The sequence below is a fragment of the Pan paniscus genome, chromosome 15 (genome assembly GCF_029289425.2).
Source record: "Pan paniscus chromosome 15, NHGRI_mPanPan1-v2.0_pri, whole genome shotgun sequence".
NCBI lineage: Eukaryota > Metazoa > Chordata > Mammalia > Primates > Hominidae > Pan > Pan paniscus.
Genome location: NC_073264.2, coordinates 69990395 through 70002834, shown reverse-complemented (window position 1 = coordinate 70002834; position 12440 = coordinate 69990395). Strand labels below are relative to the sequence as shown.

At 53.2% G+C, this 12440-nt stretch overlaps 1 protein-coding gene across 7 annotated transcripts in view; it reads left to right on the top strand.

Moving 5' to 3' along the window:
- Window positions 1-11860, top strand: part of ACTN1 (actinin alpha 1) — a 105717-nt gene extending 93857 nt beyond the window's left edge. The window contains exons 12-22 of one of the 7 annotated variants that reach the window (XM_003824087.6): window positions 580-730; window positions 1272-1380; window positions 1847-1987; window positions 3101-3283; window positions 3564-3698; window positions 5177-5356; window positions 6068-6214; window positions 7108-7188; window positions 7654-7719; window positions 8936-9094; window positions 11158-11860. In XM_003824087.6, the coding sequence (XP_003824135.1) occupies window positions 580-730; window positions 1272-1380; window positions 1847-1987; window positions 3101-3283; window positions 3564-3698; window positions 5177-5356; window positions 6068-6214; window positions 7108-7188; window positions 7654-7719; window positions 8936-9094; window positions 11158-11316 (1511 nt within the window). In that variant the 3' untranslated portion in view covers window positions 11317-11860. Of the gene's footprint in view, window positions 1-579; window positions 731-1271; window positions 1381-1846; window positions 1988-3100; window positions 3284-3563; window positions 3699-5176; window positions 5357-6067; window positions 6215-7107; window positions 7729-8935; window positions 9095-11157 lie in introns of those variants that run through there. The other 6 variants (XM_003824085.6, XM_034937714.3, XM_003824086.6 and 3 more) reach the window with 6 other exon arrangements.
- Window positions 11861-12440: the final 580 nt, after the last annotated feature.

Genomic DNA, 12440 nt, shown 5'->3' with positions numbered 1-12440 from the left:
TTTCTTGTTCCTGCTTTCCTCCTGTGGAAACAAATTTAAGAAACGCAAGACCTGCTCGTGCCCTGTAGATAGAGGGCAGCGTGTCTGAGGGTCAGAGAAGGCGCTAGCCACTGTCGGGTTCTGTGCAGAGTGCACTGGACACACTGACCGAGGGAAGGGGCCCCTGCAGGGCTGCCGGCAGCCAGTGACGGTAACTGGGGACATTCTAAAGGCAGGGTGCTCCTGAGGTGCTTGGGTTGTTTTTTTCCTGGTTATACCAGAGGGTGTGGATGGCTGTGTTTCCCGCTGTGTGTATAGCGTCATGCCCTATGCATTCCCACAGACTCCTGCATAGCCTTCCTACGTAGACACTTTCATGGCCTTGGAAGTGCTCTGAGGAGAGTGCTTTTCCCCGTTGCGCCCGTTGGTGGATGTTCTAGTTGCACATCTGCTTTTGCACCCTGCAGATCCCTGCACAGTGGGCACCTCCTTGAAAAGCACCCCCAGAAGTGGAGCTCCTGGGGCTCTGAGGGGTGGGCGGTTGGGACCAAGGAGATGCTTCTCACTCCTGCTGAGCCATGTGGGCCTCTCTCAACCCAGGCAAAGAGGCCATGCTGCGACAGAAGGACTATGAGACCGCCACCCTCTCTGAGATCAAGGCCCTGCTCAAGAAGCATGAGGCCTTCGAGAGTGACCTGGCTGCCCACCAGGACCGTGTGGAGCAGATTGCCGCCATCGCACAGGAGCTCAAGTAGGTGGCCCCAGACACCCCTACCCTGTGGTGAGGGGCTGAGGCTGGGCTTTCTCAGCTGCTGGGGGAGATGGGGGTGTGGCCGTGGAAGATGGGGAGGGTGGGTACAGGTGGGTGCCCAGGTGGGGAGGGAGTCAACGCAGGAGACAAATATCTCTCCTGGTGGGGAAGGAGCCCGGGACCACTGCCATCCTGTTAAAGGCCACCAGTTCTCGCCTGTAGCTAGTACAGGAGCAGAGGGTGACCAAGACTTGGTTCTGAGCTTTCTCGTTGGGCCTCGAGGGCTCCCTGCCATTGGCCATTGAGGTGAAGGCTGGTGTCATCTCCAGCCATGACTGGGAAAGGGGTCTTCTTTGGTCTCCTCTCTGCCAGTCTCCTGAAAGAGGGGAGGGGTGGAAGGAGTGCCTGGAAGGTCTCTTGAAGGGAGCGCCCCTGGCTCTTCCCAGCACCACCAGCCACCCCACTGACAGCCTCAGGGAGAGGGAGATGGGCCATGAAATTAACCTGGGTCCCCCGACTTCCTTGTCTCTTCCCTCCCCAGTGAGCTGGACTATTATGACTCACCCAGTGTCAACGCCCGTTGCCAAAAGATCTGTGACCAGTGGGACAATCTGGGGGCCCTAACTCAGAAGCGAAGGGAAGCTCTGGAGGTGAGGGGTCCCAGAGGGAGATCTAGGCCCATATCCGGCAGCCCTGTGGTGCCCCTTCCTGCTTCTTGACTCTCTTTGCTTTGGGCTAAAAGACTCTATGGCTTCCCCAGACCTCCCCCAACCCTGGCCTAAATGTGGAAGATTCACTTTGGCACAGGATTTGGACTTTGCCCTCATGGCGATGCCTCCTCTCTTGCCCTCACGTGTCTCATCCTCCCAGTTTAGTGTGCTTTACAGCCCAACCCCAGCCATTTGAGAACCCTCCTATTCCACACACCAGACTCTGGGACCCAGGCCAGGTGACTGTGATGTGAGATGGTTCATACACCTGGCAGGAAGAGCTTGTTCTTTCTGCCTGATTGAGTCAGTGCTTCTAGAACTGGGGCTCACCAGGAGGATCTTGATAGGAGTGGGGGATGATTCTGGACATCACTGTACTAACCCTTACCCTATTTGGCACTCCCAGCGGACCGAGAAACTGCTGGAGACCATTGACCAGCTGTACTTGGAGTATGCCAAGCGGGCTGCACCCTTCAACAACTGGATGGAGGGGGCCATGGAGGACCTGCAGGACACCTTCATTGTGCACACCATTGAGGAGATCCAGGTGAGCCCCACCTCCACTCCCCGGAGGCTGGCTCCCCTGGGGCCCCTGGCCCATGCTCTATGGGTCACTTTTGCAGGACTGCCCCTGAGGAAGAGCATCCTAAGGATTTTATAGACCCAGAACCTTTGCATTTGACTTATTTTGACAAGATAATATATGTGCATGATCTAAAATTAAAAAAAAATTAAAAAGGTTTATGATAGGGTCTCCCTCTGACTCCTTATCCTCCAGCCCCTAGTTCTCTCCCCAAAGGTAAGAATTTGACTACAGTCTCTGCACACAAGCAAATATGTTTGTTTCCATGCTTTGTACCCTTTTTGTATAAAACAAAAAGTACCTTTTATTATATACCATATTCTGAACCTTGATTTTTATTTATTTTATTTTTTTAGAGACAAGGTCTCACTCTGTCACCCAGGCTGGAGTACAGTGGTGGGATCATAGCTCACTACAGCCTCCAACTCCTGGGCTTAAGCAATCCTCCTGCTGCAGCCTCCCTAGTAGCTGGGACTACAGGCTCACATCACCATGCCTGGCTAATTTTTTAATTTTTATTTTTGTGGAAGTGGGGTTTTTTCTTTGTTGCTCAGGCTGGTCTCGAACTCCTGGCTTCAAGAGATCCTCCCATTTCAGCCTTCCAAAGTGCTGGGATTACAGGCATGAGTCACTGTGCTCAGCCATGAACCTTGATTTTTAATGTAACATTTATTTGGAGCTCATTTCACATCAATTAGCAGCTTCCTCAATCTTTCATGCAGTTGCAGAATACTGGATTTAAAAGGTTTTGCCAGGAGCTAAGGAAGCTCATGTTGTGGGAGGTCATCTGGGTAGTGAGCCTCTGGAGCAGCCCTTCTCCCTGACCTGTGAGGTGGTGAACACACCAGAGAGGTTGCTGTTAATTTGACCAGCCCTAAGGATGAAGCTGTTGCTTTTGATGACTGTGGCTTCACCTTCCTGTGGCCATACCTGCCATCCTGGTTCTCGGCCACAAGAATCTTTGAATTGATGCCTCCTGGTCTCCCAGCTGGTGTGGAACTCAACCTCCATGGCCCTTCCACTCACTTCTAGCGCTCCCTTTGTTCCTCTTGCCCACATATTCCCATCTCTGTCCAGGGACTGACCACAGCCCATGAGCAGTTCAAGGCCACCCTCCCTGATGCTGACAAGGAGCGCCTGGCCATCCTGGGCATCCACAATGAGGTGTCCAAGATTGTCCAGACCTACCACGTCAATATGGCGGGCACCAACCCCTACACAACCATCACGCCTCAGGAGATCAATGGCAAATGGGACCACGTGAGTTGAAGGGCATGGGCCGAGCCATCGTAAGTTTCATAAAGGCAGGGATTTTTGTCCATTTTAATTGATTTTTGTCAATTTCATTTAAAATTGTCATATAGTAAACACTCATTGTTTGTCCAAATGTCAAATGACTGGGTTTCCAGAACAGGTTGACACCTTTACTCCTGTTCTGTTACTGACCGGCCCTTCCCCTTCTGGGTCCTCCATTTCCTCATCTGGCACATGGACAGATGGCTGACCCATCCTGAAAGTCGCCTTGTTGTTCCTGCCCCAGGTGCGGCAGCTGGTGCCTCGGAGGGACCAAGCTCTGACGGAGGAGCATGCCCGACAGCAGCACAATGAGAGGCTACGCAAGCAGTTTGGAGCCCAGGCCAATGTCATCGGGCCCTGGATCCAGACCAAGATGGAGGTGGGTCCCATGCTGGGAAGCAGTGCTGGGGCTCCCACCCCTCCCCCCCCACACTATCCTAGCCAGCCAGGCTGCCTGTCTCCCTGGGTGGGACCCATGGAGGACTGAGGCCCGGAGCCCGCCGTGGGTCTGCTGTCCTGTAGAAGGCTATGGGGGCCTATGTGAGGAAGCCCTGCTGGCAGTATCTGATTTGGGAGCAAAGACATATGAGGACACCACTAAGAAGCTGCCTGTGGGCTCACGCCTGTAATCCCAGCACTTTGGGAGGCCGAGGCAGGTGGATCACCTGAGGTCAGGAGTTCGAGACCAGCCTGGCCAACATGGTGAAACCCCGTCTCTACTAAAAATACAAAAATCAGCCGGGTGTGATGATGCGTGCCTGTAATCCCAGCTACTTGGGAGCCTGAGGCAGGAGAATCACTTGAACCCGGGAGACGGAGATTGCAGTGAGCTGAGATTACGCCATTGCACTGCAGCTTGGGCAACAGAGCAAGACTCTGTCTCAAAAAAAAAAAAAAAAAAAAAAAAGAAGCTGCCTATGAAAGTCCCATAGGAGGGTCAGTTCCTGAGCGCCCGATCCAGCTTAATCCCTTTGATGTCTCTTGTTGACCAGGCCTCCCCTTCCTCTCCTCCTCCTCCTCCTGAGCAATGAGCCTGGCCAAAGAAAATGATTGATCTTCCCAGAAAGAGAACTGAACCCCAGTGGAGCACAGAATTTTTTGCTGAATTGTGTGGGGTAGATAGTGGGGTGCTTTAGCAGATCAGGAAAGAGGCCCTGCTTGGCTAGAGCATGGCCTCTGAGTTCCTTAAGAACAGAGACCATGTTGAGTTTACATTGGTATGTGTCGCTCCCCCGCACCCCCGCCAGCACATTGTCCTTAGTAGACAGGCAGGAAATATCTACTGGATTGAACTGAGTGGACAGAAAGTGCTTTCACAAACAAGGGTTGTTTACATGGATGAATAACAGACAGAAATGGGCATTAGGCCTGGCCTGCAGGGATGGATGGGATTCAGGTGGGCCAGGGCAGGCATCCCAGGAGGCGGAACAGCAGGAGCAAGAGCATGGGTACTGAGGAGGTGAGTGAGGTCTGCCGAGGCTACGAGGATCCTGGTTCATTAGGTCCCTGAGATGGACAAGACTTGGGAAAGAGCATTTGAATGGCAAGCAGAGGAGTGAATATTTAGGTTAGAACTGACCCTGCATCCCCTTCCTGAGGCTGACAGGTACCTGAGAGTTGGTAGGTATTTCATCCAATGATAACAGTGCTTGTTATATACCTCTGTGGTGCTGTTTCCATACCTAAGAGCACCCATGCTAAAAGTGTCTTACTAATTACCAGTGATGGCCTCCTTAGGGCTGGGATGGGAACTGAGAATCATTTGAGGGCTTAACAAGTGATTTTGGAGGCCCCAGTCCCCACCCTATGGGAGCAGAGTGAGGTGGTCTGACAAGGTGCTTCCTTCCCGGTGAGCAGGAGATCGGGAGGATCTCCATTGAGATGCATGGGACCCTGGAGGACCAGCTCAGCCACCTGCGGCAGTATGAGAAGAGCATCGTCAACTACAAGCCAAAGATTGACCAGCTGGAGGGCGACCACCAGCTCATCCAGGAGGCGCTCATCTTCGACAACAAGCACACCAACTACACCATGGAGGTGGGTGGGGCTGGCCTTGTTCCTCTTGGGGAGCCCGTGGCCCCTTCTGCTCTTTCTCCTGGGTGGGGAAGTCTCCAAGGGAACAGGTCATAGTTGGAGGATAAATTCACTTCACCCCTGAAGCCTCACATCTTCAATTTTTAGTACCTTCTGCTTTCCCAAGGAATGTGTTGAGAATGCACATTTCTAGGTCCCATCTCTAGAATTTGCTTCACTAATTCTGGGGTGGAGTTCAGAATAAGCACTTCTGGTGGTTCTGGGTGCTGGTGGGCTCCAAACACTGGCTCAGGCATCTGCTTTGAAAATGGCTACTTGTTTTAACTGTGCAAGAGTGTGTGTGTGTGTGTGTGTGTGTGTGTGTGTGTGTGCGCGTGGCTGTGGGGTTGGAGGTTCGGGGAATCACGGATTTTTTGGTCTCAATCTTTCCTACCCCCAAATCTGCCCTCCTTCCTGACCTGACCCCCATTGGCAAGTCCTGGTTTCTTTGCTCTCCCAGGCAGAGGCTGCCACCCTGCCCCTTGGTCATCTAGGGTCCTTGTCCTAGTAGGTTGTCCTTGTCCTGGTTCCCCTTCCTCTGGTGACACTAAGCCACACAGAAGGCCAAGTTTGATGGCTTTGGCCATTTTGATGGTTGGGGAGTAGGGTGGGCAGGGGCCGCCAGGAGCCCAGGCCTGGGACCCCTTTGCTGACAGGCCCCTTGCTGTCCTGCAGCACATCCGTGTGGGCTGGGAGCAGCTGCTCACCACCATCGCCAGGACCATCAATGAGGTAGAGAACCAGATCCTGACCCGGGATGCCAAGGGCATCAGCCAGGAGCAGATGAATGAGTTCCGGGCCTCCTTCAACCACTTTGACCGGGTGAGAGCCCCATCCTGTGCTTTCTTAGTGCAGCCCCCAACCCCTGCCCCAGGGCCCTGGAGGGCACTTCCCCGGGTCGTGGGCTGCCATGCAAGTGAGGAGGGAGAGAAAGGGGAAACTGCCGTCAGCCTGCCCTGACTCAATGCACCCCGCAAAACCATCCTTGGTAAACCTGTGTTGGTGCCCCATAAGCTTCCCTGCTTTCCGGGAGAGAGTGTTCAGACTGTGGGTAGAAAGAGGACCTTTGACCCCGATCCTTGCTCTCCTACCATGAGGAGTCACCCTCAGTGAAGGCTTGCTGCTCCCTGGCTGTGGAGACAGAGGAGCAGAAGAGAGACTCCTCCTGCCCTCGCTGGCCCCTACCCCTACCCCGACCTCCAGTGGCCTCTGGGACTCTGCCGGGGATGTCAGAGGCCTTGGTCCTGGGTTCCCATCCCAGCTCTGGGTCAGGCTGGGTTTTAGTGGGCTGCCCCTTCCCAGTGCCCTGGGGCTTGCGGGCGGTCCCAAAGCGTGGGAGCATGGGCTTGGGTGCTGCCCACCACCCCACCTGCTTCATGGCTCTCTAGGCACCTGGGGGGAAGCCCCTGGGGAAGCGGGGGGGCTGGGTCACTTCTGAGGGAGCTTCTCACCCTTGTGGCTCATCACACCCCACTGTGGTCCTGCTCCCTGGAGCAGGGCTGCGTGTGCTGGGGGGAGGGCACCCCCTGGAGCCTCGTTGGTGTGTCTAACCGTGTGCACTTTTATTTCCCCTCCTCCCCCGCCCCCCCACCCTCCCTCCGCATGCCTGTCCCTGTGTCTCCCCACACACGCCACCCTCCCCCGGGGCATGCCCCCCTCACGGCTCCACCTCCCTGACACCGCATGGCTCGCTGCCTGGCGCACCGCGGCCCCAGGATCACTCCGGCACACTGGGTCCCGAGGAGTTCAAAGCCTGCCTCATCAGCTTGGGTTATGATATTGGCAACGACCCCCAGGTACTCGCCTCCTGCATGGAGCACGCTCAGGGGTGGCGTCTGGGGCAAGAAATAATGCGTTTTTCCTTTTTCTCTTCTCTCTGTCTGGATCTCCTGTCCCCCTCCTGTGGGCCATGGGGCTCGTCCTCTCCTGCTGTCTCTGTCTGCCCTATCACTGGTCCACCCTCTGCCCTCTGCTGTCTTTCGTGGCAACCTACTGGGTGCCCGCTGTCTTCCGTCCTCGCTGCTCTTCATCCCATGGGTGGATTTTTGCATCTCCCTGCTCTGTCTTCCTCCTGTCTTTGGACATTTCCACCGATGTGTGTTCGCATCTTCTCCTATGTTCCTTTACCCATCCTGACCCCCAAAACCATAAATCTCATCCCCGTTCTGGCCATCTGTTCCTGTCTTCCTGGCCCCGGGCCGGCCCTTCCTCTTCCTGCCTTCCCGACCCTCCTTGTGTCTTGGTACCACCGCCCCCCACAGAAGAAGACAGGCATGATGGACACGGATGATTTCCGCGCCTGCCTGATCTCCATGGGTTACAACATGGTAACGTAAACCCCACCCTCTGTCTGCCCCGGTGAGAAGGCAGCCAGCTGGCGGGAGCAGCCAAGTCCCAGGAGTGGCAGGCTGGAGGCCCTCAGGCTAGGGGCTGCCCTCCCTAGAGGAGCCCCAAGGCCCATGTCCTTGGGGAAGATGGCTTCCTGAAAGCCGGCCCGGCCACGGGCGTGTGTGTATCCGGGAGGCCTGACCTCCTCGCTTCAATCTCTGTGCCACTTCATCTTCTGGTACTTCTCACTCCCACTGTGGACAGCTGGGCTGACCCTGAGGCTGGCAGGAAGGACTGGTGGTGTGGGATATCCCAGGTTTCGGGCTGGCATGCGTCACCTCACATGGAGCATGGAAACTGAGACTTCCACCTCTGTCCTGGCGGTGACTCTGGTTGGGCCTGCCGCCCCTCTGGATTATCCCAGGCCGTCCCCCACCCCCCAACCTTCCTAGTCTGTCCCCCCTTGCACAGACATTCTGAGCAGAGCAGTCAGGTGACTCCTGAGCCATGGTGCCAAGTGCAGAGCCCACAGGCTGTCCAGCGCAGGGCATGGGCATGGGGCTAGGAGCAGTGAACCTGGGAGTAAATCCCAGCCCTGTCGTCATTAGCGTGTTACCTCAGCTGAAGTGGGGGAACCCTACAGGACTGTTACAAGGATTAAATGAAGGAATTTAAGTGTGTGCATGTATCTGGCATGTAGAAAATACAGTGTGGTGGGGAGAGAACAGATTCTAGAACCAGACTGCCTGAGTTCAAATCCCAGTTCTGCTGCTTCCTGGCTGTGTGACCCTGGGCAAGTCACTTAGCCTGTCTGGGCTTCAGATTTCTCATCTGTACAATGAAGATAATAAAATACCTATCTTTATGGTTGTAGTGAGGATTAAATGAATTGAAATAAAGCTTTAGATTAATACTTGATATGCTACATAGGTGTCAGCCATTGTTAATCATTGTTGTCATTATAGTTATTATCAACATGATTATTTGCTCTAAGAGGAACTCAGGCATCTGCAGGGTGTGGGAAACCCTGAGCTGGGTCTCCCCTCTTGGGTGCTGTGTCCCCATCATACCCTTAGGACAACCCAGGTTAGGTCAGGGGGATGTGCCCTCCTCTTCCAGCCACAGGCTGCTCTGAGCCCCCAGGGTCTTCAGTCCATATGAGATATTCCCAGCAGGCCACGGGCTGACAGGCCTGGGTTTGGCTGTTCCCTCCAGGGAGAAGCAGAATTTGCCCGCATCATGAGCATTGTGGACCCCAACCGCCTGGGGGTAGTGACATTCCAGGCCTTCATTGACTTCATGTCCCGCGAGACAGCCGACACAGATACAGCAGACCAAGTCATGGCTTCCTTCAAGATCCTGGCCGGGGACAAGGTGGGTGTCCTATGGGTGGGCACTGTGCTGGGGTGGCAGGCACTGGCTGGACTGTGATCTAAAGGGGTGAGAGCTGGAACATGAACTCCTCAACTGCCCCTTCTTCCAGGGTCCTTTGGCCTCTCCTTGTTTGCCACTTCTACTCATTTCTGTAATGCCTTGGGCTCAGCTAAGGTGTCAGGACACAGGATTAGTATAAGTGACCCTTCCAGGATCACTGCATGCCAGTGAGGGACTCCATAGCTGGGATGAAATGACGGGTGGCAGACGGGAATAGAGTGGTGTGGATGTGTGATTGGACTCTTGGAGTCCATCTGACAATCCCTGGGACTTCACCCTTGGTCTCATCCCGTGCATCGGCACGGACTATAATGGGAGCAGGAAGAGGGACTGTGGGACCCAGGAAGGAAGCATGTCTCTCGTGTTTTCTACCCTGAGCAGTGATCTACTCTGGGTTTCCCAGTCTCCCAAGTACCCTGCAACACTCCACCTGGCAGTGGATGGATGCAGGGGGTTGTCTCCATGGATGCCAGAGGCTCAGTCCAAGTCTCCACTGTTCTGAGATGGTCATTGGTAGACCTGGATGTTACCCAGAACCACAGCCATCTCCAGCCCAGGGACCTGAGGGGATCTGTAGAAGCCACAGATCCCTCGAATATTAGAGAAAAGACTCACAGAGCAGCCAGAAGAAATGGTGGGGGTGGGGTGGGGGCCTAGGGTCTGTGTTCTGTTCAGTAAAAGTCACAGTAAATCCTTATGCCATCCTTACTTCAAAACTGAAAAGATTCAGGCCAGGCACAGTGGCTCACGCCTGTAATTCCAGTACTTTGGGAGGCTGAGGTGGATGGATCAGGTCAGGAGTTCAAGACCAGTCTGGCCAACATGGGAAAACCTTGTCTCTACTAAAAATACAAAAAATTAACCGGGCGTGGTGGCGTGCACCTGTCATTCCAGCTACTTGGGAGGCTGAGGCCTGAGAATCGCTTGAACCTGGGAGGCGGAGGTTGCAGTGAGCCAAGATTGCGCCACTGCACTCCAGCCTGGGTGACAGAGTGAGACTCCGTCTTAAAACTGAAAAGAATCAGTTACCGAAAGCAAAAGCCAATAGGGAGGGAATATAATTTCTGGAATGTCTGTCTATAAGGGAATAAAGGCTGAACCTACAAAGAAGTCCCTAAAGGTCTGATTTAAGTACAAGAACAACGTTATTTGCATCATAGCACTTTGGAGCTGGAAGGATCCTCAAACCATTTAGTTGTAGTGGCTAATTTTGTAGAGGAGGAAAACTGGGGCCCAGCTAGGGGCCTGGTCTCCCAACTTTTGGTTTGACAGTGGCAGCTCCACCCTCCCTCAAACTGGTTCCCAGGGCACTCTGGCAGAGGTAGGGCATGGTGCAGGGCGACTACCTTGTGGGTCAGAGCCCCCAAATGAGCTCTCCTGGATCTTGAAGCTCCTAAAAGAAACAGTTTCCAAGTAGACCTATCATGAGCAAACCTGGGAGAAGGTAGATACCCAGGCTGGAGCTGCTTGCATGGGGCAAGGCCCACATTTCTGCAAAGCTGCTTAACATAGCCTGGCCATATTTGGGAAGCAGTGATGCCCAAACATGGATGGTGTTCTTAATCTGTTGGAGGGCTCATTAAAATTAGACTCTCTGTCCGCGGCCTCCAGAGAGCTCAGCTGAGTGCGTGTGGGGTCCCCCCAGGAACCTATACGCTCCACCCCAGAGTATCTGCTGATACTGCTCCAGCACGCAATTATTGCAGACGAGTGTGATTCAGAAGATGATTATAGGTGTAATTGGCACATGGAATTAGATTGGAAAGTGGCTTACAAAGTAGGTACTGAAGTGGAAAACCTGAGAGAATTTTAAAAATACATGTTGTGTATGCGGTATGTACATATGTGGATATTTATGTCCGTACATCCTGTAGTTACAGCAGGGAGGCAAAATGCAAACGGCACATGCTGCCTTCACGCCGCCAGGCTTTGCGGCTGTGTCGGGCCGCGCCGCTTTACGGCTGCTGGACTTTACGGCCTTCCTGACCACTCTCTCCTCGCAGAACTATATTACCATGGACGAACTGCGCCGCGAGCTGCCGCCCGACCAGGCTGAGTACTGCATCGCGCGGATGGCCCCCTACACCGGCCCCGACTCCGTGCCAGGTGCTCTGGACTACATGTCCTTCTCCACGGCGCTGTACGGCGAGAGTGACCTCTAATCCACCCCGCCCGGCCGCCCTCGTCTTGTGCGCCGTGCCCTGCCTTGCACCTCTGCCGTCGCCCATCTCCTGCCTGGGTTCGGTTTCAGCTCCCAGCCTCCACCCGGGTGAGCTGGGGCCCACGTGGCATCGATCCTCCCTGCCCGCGAAGTGACAGTTTACAAAATTATTTTCTGCAAAAAAGAAAAAAAAGTTACGTTAAAAACCAAAAAACTACATATTTTATTATAGAAAAAGTATTTTTTTCTCCACCAGACAAATGGAAAAAAAGAGGAAAGATTAACTATTTGCACCGAAATGTCTTGTTTTGTTGCGACATAGGAAAATAACCAAGCACAAAGTTATATTCCATCCTTTTTACTGATTTTTTTTTCTTCTATCTGTTCCATCTGCTGTATTCATTTCTCCAATCTCATGTCCACTTTGGTGTGGGAGTCAGGGTAGGGGGTACTCTTGTCAAAAGGCACATTGGTGCATGTGTGTTTGCTAGCTCACTTGTCCATGAAAATATTTTATGATATTAAAGAAAATCTTTTGAAATGGCTGTTTTTTAAGGAAGAGAATTTATGTGGCTTCTCATTTTTAAATCCCCTCAGAGGTGTGACTAGTCTCTTTATCAGCACACACTTAAAAAATTTTTAATATTGTCTATTAAAAATAGGACAAACTTGGAGAGTATGGACAGCTTTGATATTGCTTGGCACAGATGGTATTAAAACAACCACACTCCTATGACAGCTCTTTGCCTGCTCCTTGCTTGATGTTTTCTGGAAGTGTGTGTGGGGTCAAGGATGGTGTGGGGCACCTGTATCTACTCCTAATGTTTTTGACCCTGCTGTGTTCAATCTTCTTACACTTCAGTTTCTTCATTTTAAAAAGGAAAAGGTAATTTCTTCACAGTCTCCTATGAGTTGGACAGAAAGTCATGGATGTGTAAAGGACTTCTTGATGATAAGCCCCACCTTCATTTTTCCACGGCATCAAACAGCTCTGTGACATCTGCATTCCCCCCACTCGTTTTATTTTTGCTGCAGGGAACAGCTTGAGTTATCTCTTAAGAGTCATCTCATCCCTTGCTATTCGAGATGACCCACAGATGGCAGCTGTTCAGCATCACCTGGGAG